Genomic DNA, 24,654 nt, shown 5'->3' with positions numbered 1-24,654 from the left:
GGAGGTGTGTTTAGGGTCATTGTCCTGTTGTAGGATGAAATTGGCTTCAATCAAGCTCTGTCCACTGTGTATGGCATGGCGTTGCAAAATGGAGTGATAGCCGTCCTTACTCAGAATCCCTTTTACCCTGTACAAATCTCCCACCTTACCAGCACCAAAGCAACCCCAGACCATCACATTACCTCCACCAGGCCTCCCACTTCTTTTTCTACTCTGGTTAGAGCCTGTTTGTGCAGTCCTCTGAAGGGAGTAGTACACACCGTTGTAGCAGGACCGCTACCTCCATCTTTGTGCAAGGAGGAACAGGAGGAGCACTGCCAAAATTACCTTCAAAAGGCCACAAATGTGCATGGGTCTGCACAAATGAGGATGTATGAGGGCCTGTCGCCCACAGATGGAGGTTGTGCTCACAGACTAACACCATGCAGGGTGCTTGGCATTTACCAGAGAACACCAGGATTGGCATATTCGCCACTGGCACCCTGTGCTCTTCACAGATGAAAGCAGGTTCACACTGAGCATATCTGACACAGAGTGGAGAGCAACCAGCAGTATGCAGCATCCCTCAGCATGGCCAGTGGGTTTGACAGTGGGTCAGTAATGGTGTGGGGTGGAATTTCTTTGGAGGGCCACACAGCCCTCCATGTGCTCAACAGAGGTAGCATGGCTGCCATTAGGCACTAAGATTAGTTTTTCCGACCCCTTGTCAGACCATATGCTAGTGCTGACACAAAAAAATGAAATGAAATGAAAAAGAGGATCTGTAAAGGATTTTGGGGGTGGGGGTGGGGGTGGGGTCATCTTTTTAGTGGAGTCAGATAAAAATAATTTTTTCTCCCATTTAGCTTTTTTTCCGGTTGTTCTCCTTTTTTGTTGCAGTGATTTTGGTTTGCAGATGGTTTTAACATGTACGGATTTGCCTCTAGGAAAAAGGGCTTCAGAGGGCTGATTTAGTGGATGTTCCTGTGCTGTGCTTTGAACTCTGTCCACCTCTTTCTATCTGATTTAGGATGGCCCACGTTCTGCAATTTGATGAGCAAAGCAGAAAAGTCAAGGATGCCAACATGCAGGATGAAGATACATTCGAGATCTATGATCCGCGCAACCCAGTCAACAAGCGAAGGAGAGAGGAGAGCAAGAAGATCATGAAGGAGAAAAAGGCCAAAAGGTGAAGTGCTGAAGGGTCAGAGGTGTGTTCCTGCCAGGGTCACTCAGCATCCTGCCTGGCCACTTTCCCATCGCTTCAGAAGGGCTTTGCTTAATAATCTCTCATGTTGAACATCTGGGTTGAGGATGCCGGGCTTAGCTTATCTGTGATTGAACAGCTGTTCTGGTTGCTGCTCAGCTCCTCAGCAGAAGTAACACACTGCAGTCATTAAAAGGTAGATGATTACTCGGTGTACCGTTCATTTCTGACTTTATGTTTAGGGTTATTTACACTGTGAGAAAAAAATCTGTAAAAGTTTCCTGAAACAAAATAAACCACATTCTTTTAAGTGTTTTGGTTCAATGGCAATTTTTTTTTTCTTTTTTTCTTTACTCCTGGAAAAACAAAATTGAAACCTGAAGTGAAAAATTTTTCGTTTTATGATGTAGAAACCTTTAAATCTTTTCCCAGTTTGTCTGCTTCATTGGAGTTTTATTCAACTGATCAAAAATCAATAAAACATTTTTCTAAGGTGTAATTTATTTTCAAAACATGTTACAAGTACATATCTGACAAAATTCGTATTTACAGGTGCTGGTCATAAAATTAGAATATCATGAAAAAGTAGATTGATTTCAGTAATTCCATTTAAAAAGTGAAACTTGTATATTATATTCATACATTACATACAAACTCATATATTTCAGATGTTTATTTTGTTTAATTTTGATGATTACAAATGACAACAAATGAAAATCTCAAATTCATCATATCAGAAAATTAGAATATTGTGAAAAGGTTCAAAATTGATGGCCCCTGGTGCCACACTCTAATCAGCTAATTAACTCAAACCACCTGCAAAAGCCTTTAAATGGTCTTTCAGTCTAGTTCTATAGGCTACACAATCATGGGGAAGACTGCTGACTTGACAGTTGTCCAAAAGACGACCATCGACACCTTGCACAAGGAGGGCAAGACACAAAAGGTCATCGCTAAAGAGGCTGGCTGTTCACAGAGCTCAGTGTCCAAGCACATTAATAGAGAGGCGAAGGGAAGGAAAAGATGTGGTCGAAAAAAGTGTACAAGCAAGAGAGATAACCGCACCCTGGAGAGGATTGTGAAACAAAACCCATTCAAAAATGTGGGGGAGATTCACAAAGAGTGGACTGCAGCTGGAGTGAGTGCTTCAAGAACCACCACACACAGACGTATGAAAGACATGGGTTTCTGCTGTCGCATTCCTTGTGTCAAGCCACTCTTGAACCACAGACAGCGTCAGAAGCGTCTAAAGAGAAACAGGACTGGACTGCTGGTGAGTGGTCCAAAGTCATGTTCTCTGATGAAAGTAAATTTTGCATTTCCTTTGGAAATCAAGGTCCCAGAGTCTGGAGGAAAAGAAGAGAGGCACTTCATCCACGTTGCTTGAAGTCCAGTGTAAAGTTTCCACAGTCAGTGATGGTTTGGGGTGCCATGTCATCTGCTGGTTTGTCCATTGTGTTTTCTGAGGTCCAGGGTCAACGCAGCCACATACCAGGAAGTTTTAGAGCACTTCATGCTTCCTGCAGCTGACCAACTTTTTGGAGATGCAGATTTCATTTTCCAACAGGACTTGGCACCTGCACACAGTGCCAAAGCTACCAGTACCTGGTTGAAGGACCATGGTATCCCTGTTCTTAATTGGCCAGCAAACTCTCCTGACCTTAACCCCATAGAAAATCTATGGGGTATTGTGAAGAAGAAGATGCAATACACCAGACCCAACAATTCAGAAGAGCTAAAAGCCACTATTAGAGCAACCTGGGCTATCATAACACCTGAGCAGTGCCACAGACTGATCGACTCCATGCCACGCCGCATTGCTGCAGTAATACAGGCCAAAGGAGGCCCAACTAAATACTGAGTGCTGTACATGCTCATACTTTTCATGTTCATACTTTTCAGTTGGCCAACATTTCTATAAATCCTTTGTTTTTATTGGTCTTCAGTAATATTCTAATTTTCTGATATGATGAATTTGAGATTTTCATTTGTTGTCATTTGTAATCATCAAAATTAAACAAAATAAACATCTGAAATATATGAGTTTGTATGTAATGTATGAATATAATATACAAGTTTCACTTTTTAAATGGAATTACTGAAATCAATCTACTTTTTCATGATATTCTAATTTTATGACCAGCACCTGTATATTCAGCCTCTACAATACCTCTAAATGAAATCCTTCCATTTACCGTCACAAGTGACCTAATTAGTAAATAGAGTCCACCTGTGAGCCAATGAGTGCTTGGATAGGTTCATCTGTTTAGCAAGGACCTCATAGTTGTTTTAGTAACTCAGGGCGGTTCCAGTCCCAGCCCGTTGACTCTCAATCCCTTTCCAAAAAGGAGTTAAAAAATAACAATAAAAAATGGCTCAACTACAAACCTACCAAAACATGGCGGAAATGACCCATTCAAAATGGATGCTGTCACATCTACAGTAGTTATATTTTCCTCCTAACCCTTTGCATGTATGTAGTATTTATATAGCATATTTCAAATCAGAAAATAAAAATAAAGTACCATTGCAGCTGCACAGAGGCAACACAAATAATTAGAGAATAAAAGTGAATAATTAGAATAAGATTGGACTGAAAACAGATCCATAGCATACAGGTACGTTATAATAATAATAAAAAAAAAATCTTAATTGAAAGCAACTGACAGTTTCAGCACTTATGTTACTTATGTTATGTTTCAGCACTTACTAATGTTTTCTGGAAGTATCTTCCAAATGGGTGGAGCATAAGAACCTAAAGCTGCTGCTCCATGTTAGGTTCTGGTTCTACATCTCCAAAGTAGTTTTCTATGTATTGCATCCTGGTGCTGAGTCATGCAGGGATTTATAGAGTGACACAAGGAAGCATGAGATACAAGGAGCTAGCCATAGATTTTAGAGCTGGGATGATGTGCTCCACTTTCTTAATTGTAGGGCCCTGTCACACCTTGCTGATTTAGGCAGTGTATGCCTGATGTTCCAGAATCTCCTAAAACATGTGCATACGCTGAACTTTCTATGTATTTTTTCAATTTTGGGTGTCTACATAGCGTATTCATAACGAGTCCAGAACTTCTGCCCAACGACAGCTTAACTTATCCATAACGCACGGCAGCGTAATGCGCATGAAATGATGCGCAAGCCAGTGACCTGAGGGGGGCAGCGATGTGCCAGGTCTGTATAAAAAGATGCGTTTGATCGCAGTATAAACCTAGTTGCTGTTTACCGCCCGCCAGGAAAAAAAGAACAACAAAGAAGGTTTGCAGTTGCAGCAGATCAGTGTCATTGCTAAGTAGTTTGTTGGTCGTGGGCGTGAACGGAGGGAGGATCCATCACACTCAGCTTCTTGTTCACCCTATGATAGGGATGAAGTCTGGAGGAGAACTGACGGTTTCCTCCTGTGAACCCCCTTTTATACCAAAACGCTGCCAATGCGCCATTTTACAGTAGCTGTAAGTTAAAAACACGCTCAGCAGGTGGCTGGAACACATCAGATATGGTGATGTGCATCGGAGATCAGTTCTTGATAAGTTGTGCATTATTTATGCATAAGTTCCTCATAGGTTTTGGATAGGCTGGACACCACGAATTATGAGTAAATTACAACATATGTCCACGATCAGATAACTTACCTGTAACCTATGGCCCACGCATGAGCATAGGCTGGCATACGTCGGTGAAGAGGTTGTGAAGTGAAGAGGTTGGGTCTTTTCAAAGATTCACAAAAATCTTCCACAATACCTTTAACATTTCAGTAGATATTGAATAAAAGGGACCCTAAGATGGACCCTTGGAGAACGCCACATGATTTTTGTGGTTTCTAATGTAAAGTTACCTGCTGACACAGAGCTCCTTTCCTTCAATATGGATTTAAACCAGTATAGACTGATAATGGAGTCATCAACAGTGTGGAATCCTGCACTAAGGTCCAACCAGTGAAACTAAGTGGCAAATAGTCTGACAGCTTGTCAGAATGAGGTATGCTGTCTTTAAATGACAGTTTTACATCTCTGGATATTTGAAATAATAAGTGATTTAGAGTTTTTGTCATGTTTATTTTTTTTTGGTTTGTCTAAAAACATCTAGTTTAATAATGTGTAAGAAAACCTTCTTGTTTTTGAAACACACTACTGAACGCATAGAAAAAGTTTCCAAACTACAAATTGTTTTTGCTTTTATTCAGTTTTTTTTATTATTATTATTTTATTATCTAATTCATGTAAAGTACTTTGAATAATACATGCACTGAATTGTGTTATATTAATAAACTTGCTTTGCCAAATGCAAAAAATAGATGCAAAAAATAGAGAAAGCTTCAACCAGGGACACTTTTTCTCCCTGTGCTCTGAAATGCTACTTGCTGCAGCACTATTTGTTCTATTGCTGTCCTGAGATTGTGCTTCAGTTTTTCATGTAAAGCTGAGCTGATCAGTGTCCACGTGAGGCCAAAAATGTGAAACAGGCGACACAGCAATTTAACAGGGTTTGCCTTTGGGTGCTTGACAGGTTAAAATGTGTTTGTCTTGACTTACTCAAAAAAGTGAAGAAAAAAAAAGATAATAAATAAGTTAAAGCTTTTAAGTCTGAGTTCAAAGAGTTCTGCATTTTCAGGGTCATTTTTCTTCCTGTCCAGAAGTAGGCTAAAGAGGTCCCCTTTTACAGTAGGGTCTCCTCTTTATGTGGAAAAAAATACCTCTTTCTCATTAATTGTAGTCCTTTTAGTGCATATTAACTTTTTTTTCTTTAAACGTAAATCATTTTTTCTACAGATATATCTTTGGGAATATCTAAAGAATTTTTTCTTGTCTGAGCATCTCCAGCTTTCAGCGCTCAGAGCTTTTTTTTTGGTGTTGTTTCACATATGGACATGTCTTTTACTCTTTTAAACTTCAAAGAATAGAAACCTTTTGATTGAGAAGTTTTCGTTTGATTGAAGATGAGCAGAAAAGCTTTGACTGCTTTTTGCAAGGATGTTGCCTGACACATAAATCAGTAAATGACGGTTAAAGTGAAGGACAGGACATTGTCGTATGTTTCCAGGATGACCGTGAGAATATTTCTCTGAGTCACAGCTCTCTGCTTATAGCATAAAAGCTTTGTTGAAGGCATTTTGATAATTTTATGCATCTGGGAGAACAAGAGATCTCAATTAAAAGGAAAATAATTAATAAAGTAATATTAATAATTAATAGTCTGTGAAGACTGAAAATGTATTTTCTTAAGACTTCAGTAACTGCAGTACTACCTCCAGAGCTGTCCTCATCTCCACAGGCTGAGGTCCTGCTTCAATGCTTCAGCCATGTTTGACCAAGCCATGAGAAAAAGGAGGCTGTGCCTTTAAATAAAAAATAAAATAAAATAAAAAAAAACCCCACCAAACTGAATTAAATAGCTTAATAAGTTGATTCTGTTTGGATAAGAACTTTTTTTTTTTTTTATTAGAAATGTAATTCAAAAATACTGTATTGATATTAAAGGGATGTTAAATGTTGTAAGCTCTAATTGGCTTTTTTCATGGAGTTTGATACACTGGAAGAACAATCTAGAAAAAAGTAAAAACCTCCTAAATTAAGTGTATTTACCCTTAATTTTAGCAGGTAAATGAGATAGTTTGCCAATGGAATTAGTATTTTTACTCTTAAAATAAGATAATTAGATAATTTGCACTTGAAATAAGACAATCCAATTGTGTTTTCTTATTTTAAATGTCAATTATCTTGTTCCATTGGCAAAATGTCTCTTTTACCTCCTCAATCCAAAAACAAATGCACTTATTTTAAGAAAAAAATGACTGATCTAGATTTAGATTTTTTCCAGTGTAGCTGTAGGCAGGAAGGATCTTCTGTAGCAGTCTGTGTTACCCTGCATCTAGAGAAGCCTCTGACTGAAGATCCCGTGTTTAAGTCTCCTGAAGAAGATGATCATTGTTGTCCAAAATGTTCTTCCTTTTATAAAGATTATTCTTTGTGAAATCACCTCCAAAGGTTCTAGAGGAGTTCCTCCTTTTAGTATTCCAACCTTTTTTAAATCTGAGGTCTTTCAGATTTAAAAAAAAAAAGGCTACAGAAGGCGCCTACAGAACTGTATGTCTGTCAGGGTGCTGACCACACTGACAGACACACAGTTCTGTAGGAGCACATACTAAAGTCTACCCGTCCGGTACGCAATGATCCAGGACACGATGAGGGCCTCCTCCTGCATCGCCTGTCTGGTCACCTGTCACCTGTCATCACCTGTCATCTTCTCACCCAGTAGAGCCGGATGGATTGGGTTGAAAGCACTGCAGAAATAAAAAAACATGATTCTCACAATGAACTGCAGTGGATCAGTGAAGGGTCCGACCATGGGCCTTAGCTGTTCCAGGACAAGCTGCTTGAAGTTCTTCATGATATGGGACGTCAGTGCCACCGGTCTGTCGACCTGTGGGCTGCTAGGACCCGCCATTTTTGGCAGAGGAACGAGGCACAACGTCTTTCACAGCCCGGGGACTCTCTGGAGCTGCAGGCTCAGGCTGAAGACTATAGGCTTAGTAGTCCACACAGTTGAAAGGCACAAGCTTTGAGCACCATACACCATCAGGGCCTGCAGCTTTTCCAGAGTGGAATTGTAATTCTATTGCTCCATTTCGACTCAAATCTCCTTAATTTTTGCAATGTATTACTTTCTCTTGCCTGTCTTCAAGCACTAAAGGAATACTCACTAATAGATAATGTTCATCACAGCATGTGCCTCTAATTTAAGATAAAAACAATCACAAGTGGAAATAGACTTCAGGACCCCCAAGTATTTTAGTTTATTTATTTTTTTACATAGGAAATGCAATACTAGCTTTATCACTATAATTAGTTAGCACCTGCAACAACTAGTAAATAGCAGCGAGTCTTTTGACTTGCAACTAAAACATGATCAGCTTAGGTGCATTTTTATCCCTAATATCTGAGTTCTGTTTCTAGAAGCAAACTGATGGATGTAGTATTAGACGCCAGAGACTAAAGCACTCTATTTGCTTTGCAGACATGTTTGGCCAACTGTCCCTGACCTCTTGAACTGCGACTGCTTAAAAGTGACTTTTAGTTCAACACAAGGGATATTGATGATTTTCAAGTATCAAACAAAAGACTCTTTCAATAAACACTAAAAAACATTTTATGCATCATGGCTGCTTGTTCTCAGACGTCCAAGGACGGAACAGAGAATGCATTTGTCTCTGCTGTCAGCTCTTTGTCTGCACCTCACTTCTAAGAACAAGATTCAAAATGTCCCAGCCTCTACTGATGCAGCAGACATATGGCCATGACTACATACACTAAAACACGAGATGATATGTTCATTCTGGCTCTGGAGAAAGCCAGACTCTTTACTGTCACTGATGGAGAACGATGAATAATATTAAATAATGGAAAAGACCTGAAGTAGCTTAAAAATGTAGATTGACAGTTTATGGTGAAAAAATGTATTTGGTTTAATAAATAGTAGGATATTTAAGAATTAAAAAAAAGGGCCAATTTCGGATCTATTTGGGATCAGATTCATTCTTATAATGTCAAATAAATGTAAATGTAAATCCCTTTTACTGTCCCACAATGGGGAAATTTACTCTCTGCATTTAACCTATCCCCTTGGGGAGCAGTGGGCTGCCATTGTGTGGCGCCCGGGGAGCAGTGTGGGGTTAACCCTCAGTAAAATACAGTGAAATACTTTGAAAATAAAAATTTTCAAAGTATCTTGTCCTGGATTCCAAGTGTTGTTGGAATTCAGGACAAGACCTCATTACCTTTGTAACAATCAAAAAATATGGATATTTTGATGGCAAAAATTTATGTCAATGTAAAAACGAGAAACGCCAACTAGCCCGAATATATTCAGAAAAATATCAAAAGTGTTTCTATAAGAAATTAATGAAAAACACTCTTAGAGTGAAACAATTTTTTTTTTTTTGGTACAACAGAACCTTAGATGCATTAATGCTGATACTGGCACTTACATTGTTTAGTTTATAAAGATAAATATAATTGTTAAATAGGCTTATTAACTTTTAACTTTACTTTTTAACTTTTCAATTAGCTTTTTCCCTTTTTTTCTTAACTTTTTTTTCTTGTGCTTCCTGACCTCACTGAGGGACAGGGGGGAATCCATGTGTAATGGGTATGCAATAGATCAAAAACTCTAACTTTCCCTATAAAGGGTTAAGGGTTTTGCTCAGGAATCCAGAATAGTTGCCATAAAACAGTTATGGTATATATGCAGCCATATTGATAGGTGCATTGTAGCTGCTAGCCTTTTTTCAGACATAGTTGATGGTTAAATTTGATCATGTGAGTTTTGTGTATCCAGCCACCATGACTGTATTAGATCTGTGGCTGTCAGTTTGTTGGCCAGTCTAGCTGCTTGGCACGAGAAAAAAATTAACCACTGGCTGCAAACAAACGCTCATAATATCACTCAAGAGGATTAGAGGCTTAAGTTTTAATCAAAGGTTGCCTCAGCTCTCTCTGACAGCAGCCCTCATTTTGGTTTTGTTGAGCTGATGTTATATTCTGAGTTGAAAAATTTGGAAAGGGAGCAAAGCCGTAAAAGTGAGCCATCTAAGATCTGTCCGCTTTGCCACCACTGAACCGACATATTAGAACAGCTTAGTAGAAAGAAATGTCTCTTTAAAGGTCTAAAATCCACTTGTGTCATCTTCCTGGATCAACTTTGGACCTGGATAGTTCTGGGAGGATTTATACGCTTCCATTTTGAAGTCAGAAAGCAGGGCAAGACTTAAAATAAATGAAAAGACAAAATGTATGATGGACAAAACCGCTTAAGTAAAATTTTATTTAATTTCTTTCAATAGCATGGAAACCCCTGTTTTTCTGGAGTGGAGTCACATTCAGAGAACATTATCGATAGTAGTTGTTTGGAGATAACCAAGGCATTAAATGTTAACTCTGCTTTCTCTCCTTTTTACACAACAGGATAATCTGGTAATCAGTAAATGAGTCAGACAGAGGACTTAGATTTTGTCTTTTTAAACATGAAGGAACAACACCAGCTGTATTATTTTATAGTACAAATTAGGTTTAATTATTGTACTTTGGCCAAATGTTTAAATACATCTTTATTAGCCGATACAGAACATTTTAAATTGGCGTTTTTCTCTGATTTTTATCACTCCATGGCCATGCTGCATAATCCTCATCAGTGATAATTCATTATTTTCTCTCTAAATGTGTCCTCGGCACGTCATAGAGATGTTCCAGGATCTGAGACCATTGAGGCGTCTGGAGGTGATGATGGGGCTGAGGAGAACCCAGCGGAAGCTGGCAGGAAGCATGAAATGGAGATGCTGTCATTATCTAGCAGCCTAAGTAAACTTCCAAAATGTCAGGGTTTGCTTCATATAATCTGTAGAGGGTGAAAGATGAGGTCTGAAGCAGCATAGCTCTTATACTAGCTTGGAGCAGGCTGCCTTCCTCATTTCCTCCCCCAGAGATGCTCTCAGTTCATCAGGTTCAGGAGTTACATCTGGATCACTAACTGGGCTTCCCTCTTGGACCTGAATCTATCCTACTTTGGAGACAGATCGCCCAGATAAGAGAGCTAAGGTGAAAATGGCACTTTGGAACAGGCAGAGAGTTTACCAGAACCGGGCAGAGAATTTACCAGAACCGGGCAGAGAGAGAACCAGAACTATGCAGAGAGAGAACCAGAATCGGGCAGAGAGAGAACCAGAACCCAGGCAGAGAGAGAACCAGAACCCAGGCAGAGAGAGAACCAGAACCGGGCAGAGAGAGAACCAGAACCGGACAGAGAGTGAACCAGAAATGGGCAGAGAGTGAACCAGAACCCAGGCAGAGAGTGAACCAGAACCCAGGCAGAGAGAGAACCAGAACTGGGAAGAGAGTGAACCAGAACCCGTGCAGAAAGTGAACCAGAACCCAGGCAGAGAGTGAACCAGAACTGGGCAGAGAGTGGACCAAAATGGGCAGAGAGTGAACCAGAACACAGGCAGAGAGTGAACCAGAATCGTGCAGAGAGTGAACCAGAACCCGGCAGAAAGAGAACCAGAATCGTGCAGAGAGAGAACCAGAACCGGGCAGAGAGTGAACCAGAACCGGGCAGAGAGTGAACCAGAACCCAGGCAGAGAGTGAACCAGAACCGTGCAGAGAGTGAACCAGAACCGGGCAGAGAGAGAACCAGAACTGGGCAGAGAGAGAACCAGAACCCGGGCAGAGAGAGAACCAGAACTGGGCAGAGAGAGAACCAGAACTGGACAGAGAGTGAACCACAACCGGTCAGAGAGTGAACCAGAACTGGACAGAGAGTGAACCAGAACCGGGCAGAGAGTGAACCAGAATTGGGCAGAGAGTGAACCAGAACCCAGGCAGAGAGTGAACCAGAATCGGGCAGAGAGTGAACCAGAACCGGGCAGAGAGTGAACCAGAACCGGGCAGAGAGTGAACCAGAACTGGCAGAGAGTAAACCAGGACCGGGCAGAGAGAGAACCAGAACTGGCAGAGAGTGAACCAGAACCGGGTAGATAGTAAACCAGAACCGGGCAGAGAGAGAACCAGAACTGGCAGAGAGTGAACCAGAACCGGGCAGTGAAAGAACCAGAACTGGCAGAGTGGACCAGAACCAGGCAGAGCGTGAACCAGAACCGGGCAGAAAGAGCACCAGAAACGGGCAGAACGGCTGGCCATGTTATCTGTAAATAAGGAGATTGGAGCAATTCATCAAGCAGACAGAGCGCTAAAGCAGGGAAGAGGAAACGGATGCGGGGGCTAGCTCTGGAAGCTAACAGCTCGATTGAGAGGAAAGTGGTAAATTGTCAGACAGAGAAAATAGAAATAGAACTTTATTAAGCTCACAATGAAAACATTTATTCTCTGCATTTAACCCATCCCCTTGGGGCACAGTGGGCTGCCACTGTGCAGCGCCCAGGGGAGCAATTAGGGGTTAAGTGCCTTGCTCAGGGACCCAGAGTGCCGGCTGTGAGGATTGAACCGGGAAATTGCAACCCACTCAGAGCACAAGCACACTGCTCTACCCACTAGGCCATGACCCCCCTCCACCCAGCACCACCATAACGGGGGAGCAGCATCGCTGGCTGTTCGGTGTCTGAAGCACAGGGAGGACAACGAATGACAGATGATTTAACAGTCCTTCTAAATGAAACAGCCTTTCTTTAAGCCACCCAAAAACCTCTTAAGAGCTTTTCCCACTTCATCCTTTGTTAACATTATTTTCTTTATCTTCCACCATCTGGAATACGTTCATATCATTAACAAAGTGACTCCCAAGGAAATATTACCTGAAAACTTTCAAAAGTAGTTGATAAACTGGTGAATTCTGTTTCTCTCAGCCGCTGAGTGTCTTCTTTTAAGACATAACTTTAAAAAATAGTTCTCCAGCAGTTTTCTAAGGTCTTTGAGGATACTGTCACGGTGCAAATAGAGACAGTAGAAGCAGCTTAGATGTCCAAAAAGGAACTTTCGAAGACTTTTAGAAAACTTGAGGTTAATTAAAATGACTTTGAATTATTAAAAATTACAGGCTGTAAAGAAATTAGGGTTGGTTTAATAATTTTGTGGAAGACTCTTGATCAATACTTGGCTTAGGTCAAAAAGCTTGAAAGCGCACTTAACAGATTGATATCTAGGAGCCAAATGTCAGTTGTTTTTGCTGGGCTGAGCCAAACGAGGTGCTGTCATCTTTTGCTCTAACTCTTTATTTTTGAACTCTCAGAAACGTGAGAGGGATTTCGGCAGTGCTAAGGTATGGGCAGTTTTTTTTTTTATCTTGATATTTTTAAAAGATATTTCCACATAACTGTCTTTCTTTCCAATGTGACCAGTTTTGTCAAGGGCACCAGTCTCTCTTGAAGCGAAATACGGACCCCCATGGCTACCGACAGGGGGATAAAGCTGTCTATCGTCCCTGGCTTATGATAGAAACCCATTGCAGAGCAGTTGAGACATCAGGATCGAGAGACTTGCTAAAACTTTATTCTTTCTCCATCATAAAAAAACTATACCAAGCATAATAACTTTCTTGCAAGGCTTGGTACTTTATATAGGATCTGCCTTACATCCTTTTATCTGAGTCATGCTTTGTACTTTTACTTTGACCATAGCTTTGCCAATACTTTCTTTAAGACAGATAGAAAAAGAACCAGGACTTTCAAAGTGGTCCAATTAAAGATTTAGCCGTTAAATTAAATGAATTCCCCTTAGGCTGATCATTTCATCTTTACAGCCTCTGTTTCACTGTAATGAGAAAGTGGAGAGATAACACTCACAGACCTTATAAAAAAGGATGACTCAGTATAATTTTTTTGATACTTCAGAACATGATTTGAGAGAGTTACAGGTCACTACAATAATAGATCTCAGAGAACAGTCGCATTAGAGTAGCTGCCAAATATCTCTACTGGAGAGACACGGCTTAATATGATTTTATGAAGAGACTCACCTTTTTCTTTTCTTCTGGGAAGGACATGTGAGCAATTTAACGGAACTAAAGTGTACAACTGTCCCGTCATCGTCTATCCCATTTAGCTTGTCATTTATTAGCTGAAGGGGAACCGGACAGTAGAGGATAAAACCTGACATTATTAATTCGTCATGCTCTTAATAATGGTGGTACACACGCATGCCTCATCACAACAAAGAAAACGCCCTGAAATTCACTTTAATGGTCTGAGTGATTCTTTGTACACCTAATCCACTTACCTGCCCTCTCTGCAAACTGACCGAAACCCGTCGACAGGGACAGTCGTACTACTTGAAGGTAACTTTCCTCAAAGCTGAATTATGATACATGCAAATCCAGCAGACTGAAACCTTTAATAAGGTTGTAGTGCACATCATTTTCATTCCGGAGAAGGACTCTAAGCTCGTTTAACTCAAGTTCTGTCAGACTGTAAGGAGAATATGTACGACAGGCCTGTCCGACTCTGCCAACAATCTAAATTGCTCTGCATCGACCACATCTATGCTCTCTTGATAAATGATTGTAGACAAGGTCTAATTATAAAAAATAACTTTGCAGCTTTATTAATACTGAATAGCTTGCTGAGTTAAGTATCAGTCCTTGCTGAAAATAAAGTGTGTAGCTAACCAACAAGTCTATGTGAAAGTTTTATTGGTAATTATTAATCATTTGTTGATGTTTATCGGGATACACAAAGTCGGCCAGAGTTTCACACTGCAGTAATTAAACTAAAAAAGTATTTAATATTGTTTTAGTTCGATAGGAGACAGACAAGAAAGGGAATTGGAGAGATTGGCAAGATTTACTGCAGTGGTCAACAGGCTGGGACTAAAACAGAGGATGGAAACATTAACGACTAAGGCCTCTGCATCTGAAACAAGAAAAAAATGAGCAAAGAAAAATTGAAATAAGTGTATTTACCCTTAATAAATTAGCATTTTTCACACCTAAAATAGGACACATATATATACTGCATTTGGAAAAAAAAATAATTGAGATTATTCTTATTTTTTAATTGCAAATACACTTTTAGTTTGCTTTTTAAAGTGCAGAGTTTTTTGGCCTTGAATTCTGTCTTGGAGAAACAATTATTTTCTTACTTCTGTAGGGCTGCATATTGGACATGTTACTGCCACCTATAGGGCTGGAGGGAAAAATGATGTGTCTTACCATTAGGAAATGCACAAATCTATGAAGGGCATTATCTTGGGGGGGGGTTAAGGACACCTGGTGGGGGCTTATTGTGTTGAATGTGTGTATGCTGTTTATTTATACTGATATGGACTGGGTGATGTGTTAGGAAAAAAGGATGCCACATCATTTGATGAAAATTAAAATAATCAACCTACAGAGGGCTGAATTCAAAGACGCCCCAAAAATTACACTGAAAAAAGGATGCGGCAGGCTAGTCCATTTTGCTGAAATTTCATTGCAGCAACTGAAAATGGTATTCAATAATTTGTATGGCCCCCACGTGCGTGCATGCATGCATGACAACGTCGGGGCATGCTCCTAATGAGATGACAGATGGCGTCCTGGGGTATCTCTTCCAAGATCTGGACCAGGGCATCACTGAGCTCCTGGACAGTCTGAGGTGCAACCTGGCGCGTCGGATGGATCGAAACATAATGTCCCAGAGGTGTTCTATTGGATTTAGGCCAGATGAGCATGGGGTTCAATCAATGGTATCAATTATTTCATCCTCCAGGAACTGCCTGCATACTCTCGCCACATGAGGCCGGGCATTGTTGTGCACCAGGAGGAACCCAGTACACACTGCACCAGCATAGGGTCTGACAATGGGTGCAAGGAATTCATCCCCATACCTAATGGCAGTCAGGGTGCTGTTGTCTAGCCTGCATAGGTCTTTGCGTCCCTCCATAGATATGCCTACTCAGACCATCGCTGACCCACCACCAAACCGGTCATGCAGAATGATGTTACAAGCAGCATAATGTTCTCCATGGCTTCTCCAGACCCTTTCATGTCTGTCACATGTGCTTGGGGTGAACCTGCTCTCATCTGTGAAAAGCACAGGGTACAAGTGGTGGACCTGCCAATTCAGGTGTTCTGTAGCAAATGCCAATCGAGCTCCATGGTGCCAGACAGTGAGCTCTAGAGGATGTCGGGCCACCCTCGTGTCTGTTTTTGATTGTTTGGTCAGAGACATTCACACCAGTGGCCTGCTGGTGCTCATTTTGTAGGGCTCTGGCAGTGCTCCTCCTGCTCCTCCTTGCACAAAGGAGCAGATACCGGTCCTGCTGATGGGTTGTAGACCTTCTAGGGCCTTGTCCAGCTCTCCTGGAGTTACTGCCTGTCTCCTGAAATCTTGTGGAGGAGCAGTGGCTCTGCTCTGAGTCCTCCACGGATGACTGAGCTCCTCACCCTATCTCTAAAGCTGGGCATACACTGTGCGATTTTTTCAATCGTTGCACGCAGCTACAGCTCACACTGTATAGTGTGAGTTCATAGCTTACGATATATGTGCAGCACTACGCTCTGATGTGATCTACCTGCTCACACTGAACGTCTAAAGCCCACATCGGACTAAGCTTCGAAGTGAGATGCAGCTACTCTGACTCGTCTATCTGGAAGCCAAACGAGTAAAAGAGGAATATGAAGCTCACTAGAGGGAAAAGCGCTGCCCCGGCAATTTGTGCAATTTTGTGCTGAAAGCCCTAAAAAGAAAAGGGCGACAGCGTGTTTTGGACAAAGTGTGGCTAAGCAAACGTGGCTACTACGGTCTGTCAATTTCACAGAAAGAACTCCATTTTACCCACACCTCCACCATGCTTCTGTGTTTACATCTGAGAGGAAGAAGAAAAAGAAGAATCTGTTGGGAGCTGGAGAAGTACCACCTTCCTCCAGCAGAGTCCGCCGTGGATCCTCCTGAGCTGAGCCTCCTGCACAGCTGCAGCCCATTCCATCATCAGAGGATCCACAGTACTTAAGCTGTCTTCAGACCTTGCCTCAACGCCGCAGTGTTGATCCAGTTGGTTAGCACCTAAGCCTAGTATCTCTGAGAACCTTTGTTGACTTTGAATCCAGACTGGATTCTAACTTTTGTCTCTGTCTACCAGGAAACCAGTTTTTCTCCTGTGAAGCTCAGGAAGAGCTTAACCTGCCGAGCCAGCCCTCTGAGCCAAACCTGAAGCCTCTCTCTGAACTTCCATGCAGCTCTGGACCAAGAGCTGGAAACTCAAAGTTAAGGTCTGCTCACTCTTAAGAAGTAAGACGCTGAAGCAGCTTACGGACTCTGCTGAACAAACCATCTCTGGACCCAACAGTTTCCCTCTCAAGGCTTTAACCAAGAACCCTCAAGGTACAAATCTGAAATTGTCAAGAATCAAACTCCTATGCGCAACGCTAACTGAACTGTCTCTCACGCAGACTCCGGTGAACCAGTTTCCCAGGCCTGAACCAGAACCAGTCATTCTCTCTGTGCTTGTGACAATAAACTCTGTTAAACCTTTTACTCCAGTTTCCGTCTCAGTGGTGTTCTGCATTATTGGGTCACACCAGTGAACCCATCATGACAGAATCCTTGTTTGTAATGATTCCTGATCGGGAGTTGGTCGTTAGAGACTGATCGCCTCTCGTTATCCCCGGTACAATGCACGACACACAATAAAGACTGAAAGTTGGACCGATCGGAAAATTCGCGCACAACTGGAAAATCGCCCCGAAAAGGGCAAACAATTGCACAGTGTATGCCTGGCTTAAGGGAGAGTCCAGACACACTACGGAATTATCTCATTTTGGCTGCTTGTATCTGGGATACCGTTCATTACCCAAAGCTCATGACCATAGATGAGGTAAGGAACGTAGATCAACTAGTAAATCGAGACCATTGCGTTTTTGCTCAGCTCCTTCTTCACCACAACAGACCGTTACAGCGCACACTTTGCAGCAATGGCACACCAATCCGCCAGTCAATCTCCCGCTCCATCTTCCCCTCATTTGTGAACAAGATACTTAAACTCCTCCACTAGGGGGAGTGCATCCTCCCCAACCCGGATACGGCTCTCTACCCTTTTCCAGCTCAAGACCCCGATCTCGGATTTAGGGGCACTGATCCTCATTCCGGCCGCTTCACACTCAGCTGCAAACTGCTCCAGTGAGAGCTGTAGAACAAGCCCTGATGAAGCCAATAAAACCACATCATCCGCGAATAACAGAGACGTGATCCTAAGCCAACCAAAACGGATACCCTCAACACCTAGAATTTCTGTCCATTTTTCTACCACACAGTATTTTGCAAGAAGGGGGGGGGGTGTTGGCCAGGAGGTTCTCCCACGTGCTTAGTGTTTCCTCTACATGGCATTTAGCAAACTTCAAAGCTGATGTCTTTCAGCATTCATTTTCTTCCAAGCTTACCTATAAAGCCTGTATATGTTAATAACGACTAGTAGTCCAGAAAGGGATTCTCTTATTGGATTGGGTTGGGAATCTCTGCATTTTATCAAGTTACCCTGGGCTTCTTGATCAGTGCTCCCAATCATGTCTTTGTCGCCTCTAATCTTTGGATGACGGATGGAGCAGAGCTCCTTGGAAAATTTCTTATAACCTGGCTTAACTTTAATCTCTCCATAGCTTTCTCACTGACCTGCAGCTGTGTTTCTTGTTCTTTTTGTTGCTGTTTGTTCCATGATGTTCTTCAGCAAACCTCTGAGTTCATCACAGAATAATCAGATTGATTAAAAGAATTAATGACATGCTCGTGCAATTACAAATTTTAAAATGAGTTACTGCAACATTTAATTTCCCTTTGGGATTAAGAAAGTATTTTTGAATTCGAATTGGATTATAAGATCAATAAGACTCTTCGTTGCTCTGGAGTTTATTTATTATTATAAATAAACCTGCATGCAAGTTTTGTAATGGGAGAAGGTTAGTGGCAGGGCTTACAGTTCAAACCAAACACTTCTTTTCGCTCATGGTTCAAAACTGTGCAGAAACAGGTAAACCACCTTTGATGTTTCTCCATCACCTATAATCACAATGAAATTAACTTTTACTTTTGAATAGTCTTTCTCAGGTCTTTATCGTCTATTTCAGAATAACTAGACAGAGATCGGCTGATGCTTTACCGACTATTGCTTACCATTACAGCAGCTGGTGGGGGTGAGTGGGAGATCATACCCCACAGCTGAGGCTTTTCTTTGCACATCCTCCTAATTTAGTTGTTGAGTCTGTTTCGTTTTCTCTTTTTCAGAGGCTTTGATTTCAAATATAGCGGCTTTTTCTCGAGCCTCAGCTGTGGGAAAGAGCAGCAAGGATTAACAGGACAGCGGCCTGTTGATAGTAGGTGCTGAAGCCGTGACCTTCCCATCCCAGGCCAGCATTCCTGCCACACATACCCCCCACCACCACCACCCAGGCCTGTGAATACACTATCTCCAGCCACACCATCTGGGGCTGTTTGTTCTGCAGCGCCAGGTTTGGATTGGAGAGTGTTTGGAGTGCTTCAGTCACTCAGCACTCACAATCCAGGTCCACAACTACTTTGATGTAAAATTATGATTCTTTCAAAGACTCTCTACATACATGTCCTCCAGGCACATGTTAATCTGCACACGACTGCTTCTAAGCTGAAATGACAACAATCTGATTTGTCAGCAAGATCTCAAGCTGAACCAATGCTATAAATCTATGTGGTATAATATGTGGGATTCCATATAAGAACCTATTTGAAGGATTTCAGCATAGCTCCTGCAATCGCTGCTGATAGGATCACCGTATCTGCAAGGCTTTGTTTTAAAGTTTTGCTCCAAAGCTATTTCGTTGCTGATAAGCAGATGCTGCAGCTTCTCTTAATCGCTGCAGTTTCCATTTAAAGAGCAGAATCCCAGAGAAGAGGAGAAATCTGTTCCCCATCCTCTCCACACCTCTTATCACAAGCAGGCTGTGAACACTATGTCTCCGCGACCAGATGCACTGGCAGTCGCTATGACATTTGTCCAGTTAGAGACACATTTTGTACCAGTCAAGGAGACTAATGGAAAAACGGTTTTGCTACTGTCAACAGACTTGTTGGAAAACTACTTAAACCCTTGCTACCACTGTGGGATTTAAGAGGGAAAGCACACCCTGATCATTAGCAGCTGTGACCAACTCTCTGAAAGCAGAAGTTTCAGCAGGTTTTCTGATGTGCAGAGTACAGATGTGTGTGTTTACACAATTCCAAGAAGGAAAGACACCCGCAAGGACTTTAAAAAGCAACGTTTATCAATCTGACAAGAGTTACAAGTGATTTTCTAAACTATTTGAAGTTGAAGTAGGAAAGCTTATGACCAAAAGGAAAGTGCTTGGCATTGTCAAAGATCTTCTTAGGCCCAAACCCACCTAAGGGTCCAATGATGAGAGAAATTACTACCCCAGCAGAAGCTTTTTAAACTCTTAGGGCCTCAGTGAGCATATTAAAATGTTACATTTCTCAACTATAAAATCAGAGAAACACTGAATAGCTTTGGCTGCTTTGAATGAGCAGAAAGTAGAGTAGCAGAAACTTCTCTCTCTTTAGAGAACATGATCACATCACGTAAGTTATATAGTTGAAAATAATCACAAAATTCTTGAAATATGACCTCTGGATGTTAAGATCAAAGCAGGATCAGTAATGTTCTGCCATGATGGACAGTACTATGCTTGCTTGATAAATTCCTTTATTTATTAAGTACTTTAGAGCACAAAACTGAGCCAAAAAGCCATACAAATTATTAAAATGCCAACCTACCAACCTACCAGCCAACCAACCAACCTACGAACCAACCAAACTGCCAACCTACCAGCCAACCAACCTACCAGCCAACCAACCAACCAACCAACCAACCGACTGACCGACCAAACAACCAACCAACAAAACAAACAACCAACAAAACAAACAACCAACCTAGCTTCCTACCAGCCAACCAACCTACCACCCCACCAACCAACTGACCTATGAACCAACCAACCTACTAGCCAGCAAACCAACCAACCTCCTATGTACCAAATAACCCTAAACTAAACCTAAACTACCTACCTTTCTACCTACCTACCTACCTACCTGACTACTGAATGAGCTTTATCCATATACAGAACTACCCACCTGTCCAACCAAGCTTCTGAACTACCTACCAAAGTACCTACTGAAACAAAATTATTTTGACTCTATGTAGGCAATAGACAATTCATTTTAAATTCAAACCTTAACCCAACTCCTAAAAGTTTAAATCAATATGTCTTTACTGAAACTAGATTTGTAACCAGCAGAGGATTCCCCATCTCTCTCTTTTTTTCCAGTTTCCCTGAGCTCTGCAGGGTAGAACTACTGTAATCCCAGGACTCTGCATAAGCCGGCCCTGACATATAGCCCATGTGGTTGCACTAAGCCAAACAGGCCATCAGTCTCTTTCTGTAATCGGACACTAAGGATTAGACGGAGACGGCGGCATTTTCCAGCCGAGTGGGCTTAGTTTCTGTTTATTTGGACTTAATTACCAAGGAGAGAGGAAAACCTACAGCTTCTTAAAAGGAAGCCCACTCAGAACGAGAGGAAGGAGAGTAGCAAAGGGACAATTTGGCCACACAGCTTAGCTAAGAAAGCACAGGGAGACGTCTGACGCACCTCTAGGTACTCCACGTTTGTTCTGTTGAGTCTCAGAAGATGACGCAGGTTGGACATGACAACTTGAGTCAGTGTGTTAGAGGATCACTTTAGCTTTGATAACTTGTATCCTGACTTGATGCCAGCAGTTACTCTCTAGCGGTGGGTGCTTTCCAAGTGCTGAATGAATGAGCAGTTTATTTCTCTTAAAGAGATGCCAGCTGTTCCTATCTGCTGTGCAGCGTCTGAGAGTGCCTAGTGATGCAATACTAATAAATATAAATATGTATGCCCCCAAGACTCTTTAATTAATCAGGTTATGGTTAATATGAGCTGTTTTTATATACCGCAATTTAAAAACAACAACAACAAAAAAACTGTAAATGATGCAACTAAAAAAAAGTAAGTATATATACTTATCCCCTTTAGGTACAATGTATTAGGATGTATCTTTGTTTGCAACGCAGCCGTAAGTTTGTGTGGAAATTTCTCAAACAGGTTAAAATATCTAGGCAGCTTTTCTCTGTTTTTTTGTAGAAATGTCATGATCTTGGCACTGATGTCTGGTCTGATTTCTCATTCCAAACACCTTCGCACCTCTGCCCAGTTCTCATTGCCGCTCATCTGATCAACCTGCTTCAGCCTTTATTTAACCAGCCTTCTGACCAGTCATCAGTGCCAGATTATTTGAGCCTGTGGTTAGAGTTCCCTAGCGTACCTGTGTTTCTGATTGGCCGATCGTGACCATTATTATCATCCTCCACCAGATAGACGTGGTCACTAACCTGTGTTCTCCTTCTGCAGAGGTTCCTGCCTTAGACGGGGACACTGTTCACTGCAGTTCTGTCTTTAATTAACGTTTTAATAAATCTAAATGTCTGTCTGCCATTAATACTGGGTCCTGATTGTTCTGAGCCGGACAGAAAACTATGGGATTCATCACTAACATCTCTCTTTTTTTTTAATCCAGCAACAAACTAGTGAAAGGATTTACATACAGGATTTGATTTGCCGACTTCAGACCATTCCCCTTGTTATCTTAGACCCATTTCTGTGTAGCTGTCGCCGCATACTTGCGCTCATTATCTTAATGGAAGACAGAGCTCTGCTACAATGAACTCTCAGCCAAAATATAATCTTTCTCCAGAACTTTGGATTATTTTTCTGCATTCGTGTTCCTCTCTGCCTTTGCCAGCCTCCGAGAGCATGCTTTTCAGAAGTGTCCCCAAAACATGCTGCAGCCACCACCTTGCTTCATGGAGGAGAATATGAATTCCTGAAGGTTTCCTCAAGGTTTGCCAAGCAGAGCAGAGTTCTTTCGATCAAAGGGCTTCAAGTCTATAAAATGTCTTTGGGTAAATTTTAGGCAAACTTGAGAAAATCCAGTAAAAATAAACCAGGCATCGTTACTTTTAAATTAAGAGTGACTTTAAGTACTTTGCTGTCCCATCTTTGTCTTGCCCATTGTGTGTTACTGCCACACTTCTTCCTTATCTAAAGGGTGGATTAAACTATAAGCCATGACAGATCCATTATATAGGAAAATTTTTGGGAGCAATGTTCTTTTATTCTCAGTGATCATTTCTCTGTGCTGCTTGGAGCGCTGTTTTGTCTTCCCATTTCAGTCGTCGCAGAAACACTGATGATCCAGAGACCTCCTGGGAGCAACTGTTTTTATGCTGCAATCACTTTTCCATCAAAGGATGGCTGGTAGTCTGTTGAATTAGGTTAGTCCCTTTAAAGGGGCCACCAATGTTTATGTAATCATTTATTCTATACATTTTTAGTACTCCCGACATTGCAGATAACAGACTTTAAAGGTTATTTTGTTATTTATTATCATCTATAAACTGAAAGTCTCAATTTTTATGTATGGGTTACCTTAGAAGTATCAATAGGAGTTGATTTTCATCTGTGGAGGCAGACATCTTTGCAGTATGGAAGCACAGAGCTGACAAACTAGTGACTCTAGATATGGCCATTACAATGTGAGGTCAGGCCTATATCCAATCCTACACAGACTAATTAAATACTATTTCTAAAATTATCTATGTGACCTAGACTTAATCAGGCTCAACTGGCTGGTTATTATGAAGACGACCGATTTCAGGTGACGGTTGTTGTGCTTTTTATAGAAAAACACATACAAATGGTCTCTGTAAAAGGTCTTTTTATTGTATCTACCTTTAAAAATTGGTGAAGAGCTGCACCACTGCACTTTCACTATGCTTGAATTCAGTTTACATGCAGTGAAATGAATGTACACGTGAGACACAGCAATAAATTAGGACATTATTAACATTTGAAAAGGAAAACAGTAACAGCCGACCAACATTAATACTGAATATAAAATAAATGCAATTAATCACATGATGCTTATCATTTTTCTAGCAATTTAGGTACAGATACAAGCAAAGTGACATTCAAACATCCGAGTTCACAGCAAATGAGCACCAGCTCGATTGAGTTCAAATCCTCTTTCTCTGAAGGCTGGGTCGGCCCGAGCAGTTTAAAATGCTTCTCAGCATCCTTGCTGAATCTTCTGTACCTAATAAAAGTCTGTTCGTCATCGTCACATGGAAGGAGGCTACAAAAAATGTAGCAGCAGCAAAATCAGAACACAGTTGTTAACAGCCGAAGAGACACGTTAATGCACTCCTGTGTTGGCGCTCAGATTCGTTTTCCTGTACCTCACTGTAACGCAACAGGCGTGTTCCCTTTCACACCACCGGCAGAAATGTCACTTGGATAGAAAAGGTTGGTTACATTTGGAAGAGGCTCCATTTTAGAACTTGAAAAGACAGCTTTACCTTTCTTTTTTTTTTAACAGCAAACGTTCCCAGTGTGAGGCATAAACAAATAAAAAGAAAATAGAAAAAATATATATGACCAGCATTTACCAGCAGAGATATCAACAAGTATATCAACTTGAAATATTTGGCTCATACTTTATTTCTAAGCACACTGGAGAAGGTTTGAAAGGAAGCACCTTGTTGATAGCACCAAAAGCCTAGTTAGGCCCTAAGTCTTGGAGCATAGAGGGAGAAAATAATGGATATGTAAAGAATTCATGCAAAACAAAAAGGCACTACGATGAACGGTGGGAATCACTTCAAGAGATAATACAGAAAGTTTAAAGGTTCTGTTAAGGAGACTGTAGTTAACAAAGAGTCCAAGAAGGGCTAACCCAAAAAAGTTTCTGATTATCTAAAACCTGCGAAAATAAATGAAAAAAAAATTCACCTAAAGCTCAATAATACTTGATCTTTTAGCTATTGTAGCTCTGTTTCACTTAGGAAACTTACTGCTTTGTGTCCTGTGTGAATAATTATCACCTTCCCATCGTTAGTTATAATGTTTTCCTAAAGTTTGTTGGCATTTTCTGTTTGAAGTTCCGTA

General features: G+C 41.3%; 1 protein-coding gene across 1 annotated transcript in view; it reads left to right on the top strand.

Annotated features, from left to right (window-relative positions):
* The window catches only part of cwc27 (CWC27 spliceosome associated cyclophilin), a 72,546-nt gene extending 71,050 nt beyond the window's left edge, over window positions 1–1,496 (top strand). Inside the window, exon 14 of the mRNA XM_038303505.1 lies at window positions 1,010–1,496. Within this exon, the coding sequence (XP_038159433.1) occupies window positions 1,010–1,172 (163 nt within the window). The 3' untranslated portion in view covers window positions 1,173–1,496. The remainder of the gene's footprint in view (window positions 1–1,009) is intronic.
* Window positions 1,497–24,654: the final 23,158 nt, after the last annotated feature.

The sequence above is a fragment of the Cyprinodon tularosa genome, unplaced genomic scaffold, assembly GCF_016077235.1.
Source record: "Cyprinodon tularosa strain WSP-4 unplaced genomic scaffold, ASM1607723v1 ctg511, whole genome shotgun sequence".
In the NCBI taxonomy this organism is placed as follows: domain Eukaryota; kingdom Metazoa; phylum Chordata; class Actinopteri; order Cyprinodontiformes; family Cyprinodontidae; genus Cyprinodon; species Cyprinodon tularosa.
Note: the sequence above shows the minus strand (reverse complement) of the source record. Positions and strands in the feature narration are given on the sequence as shown.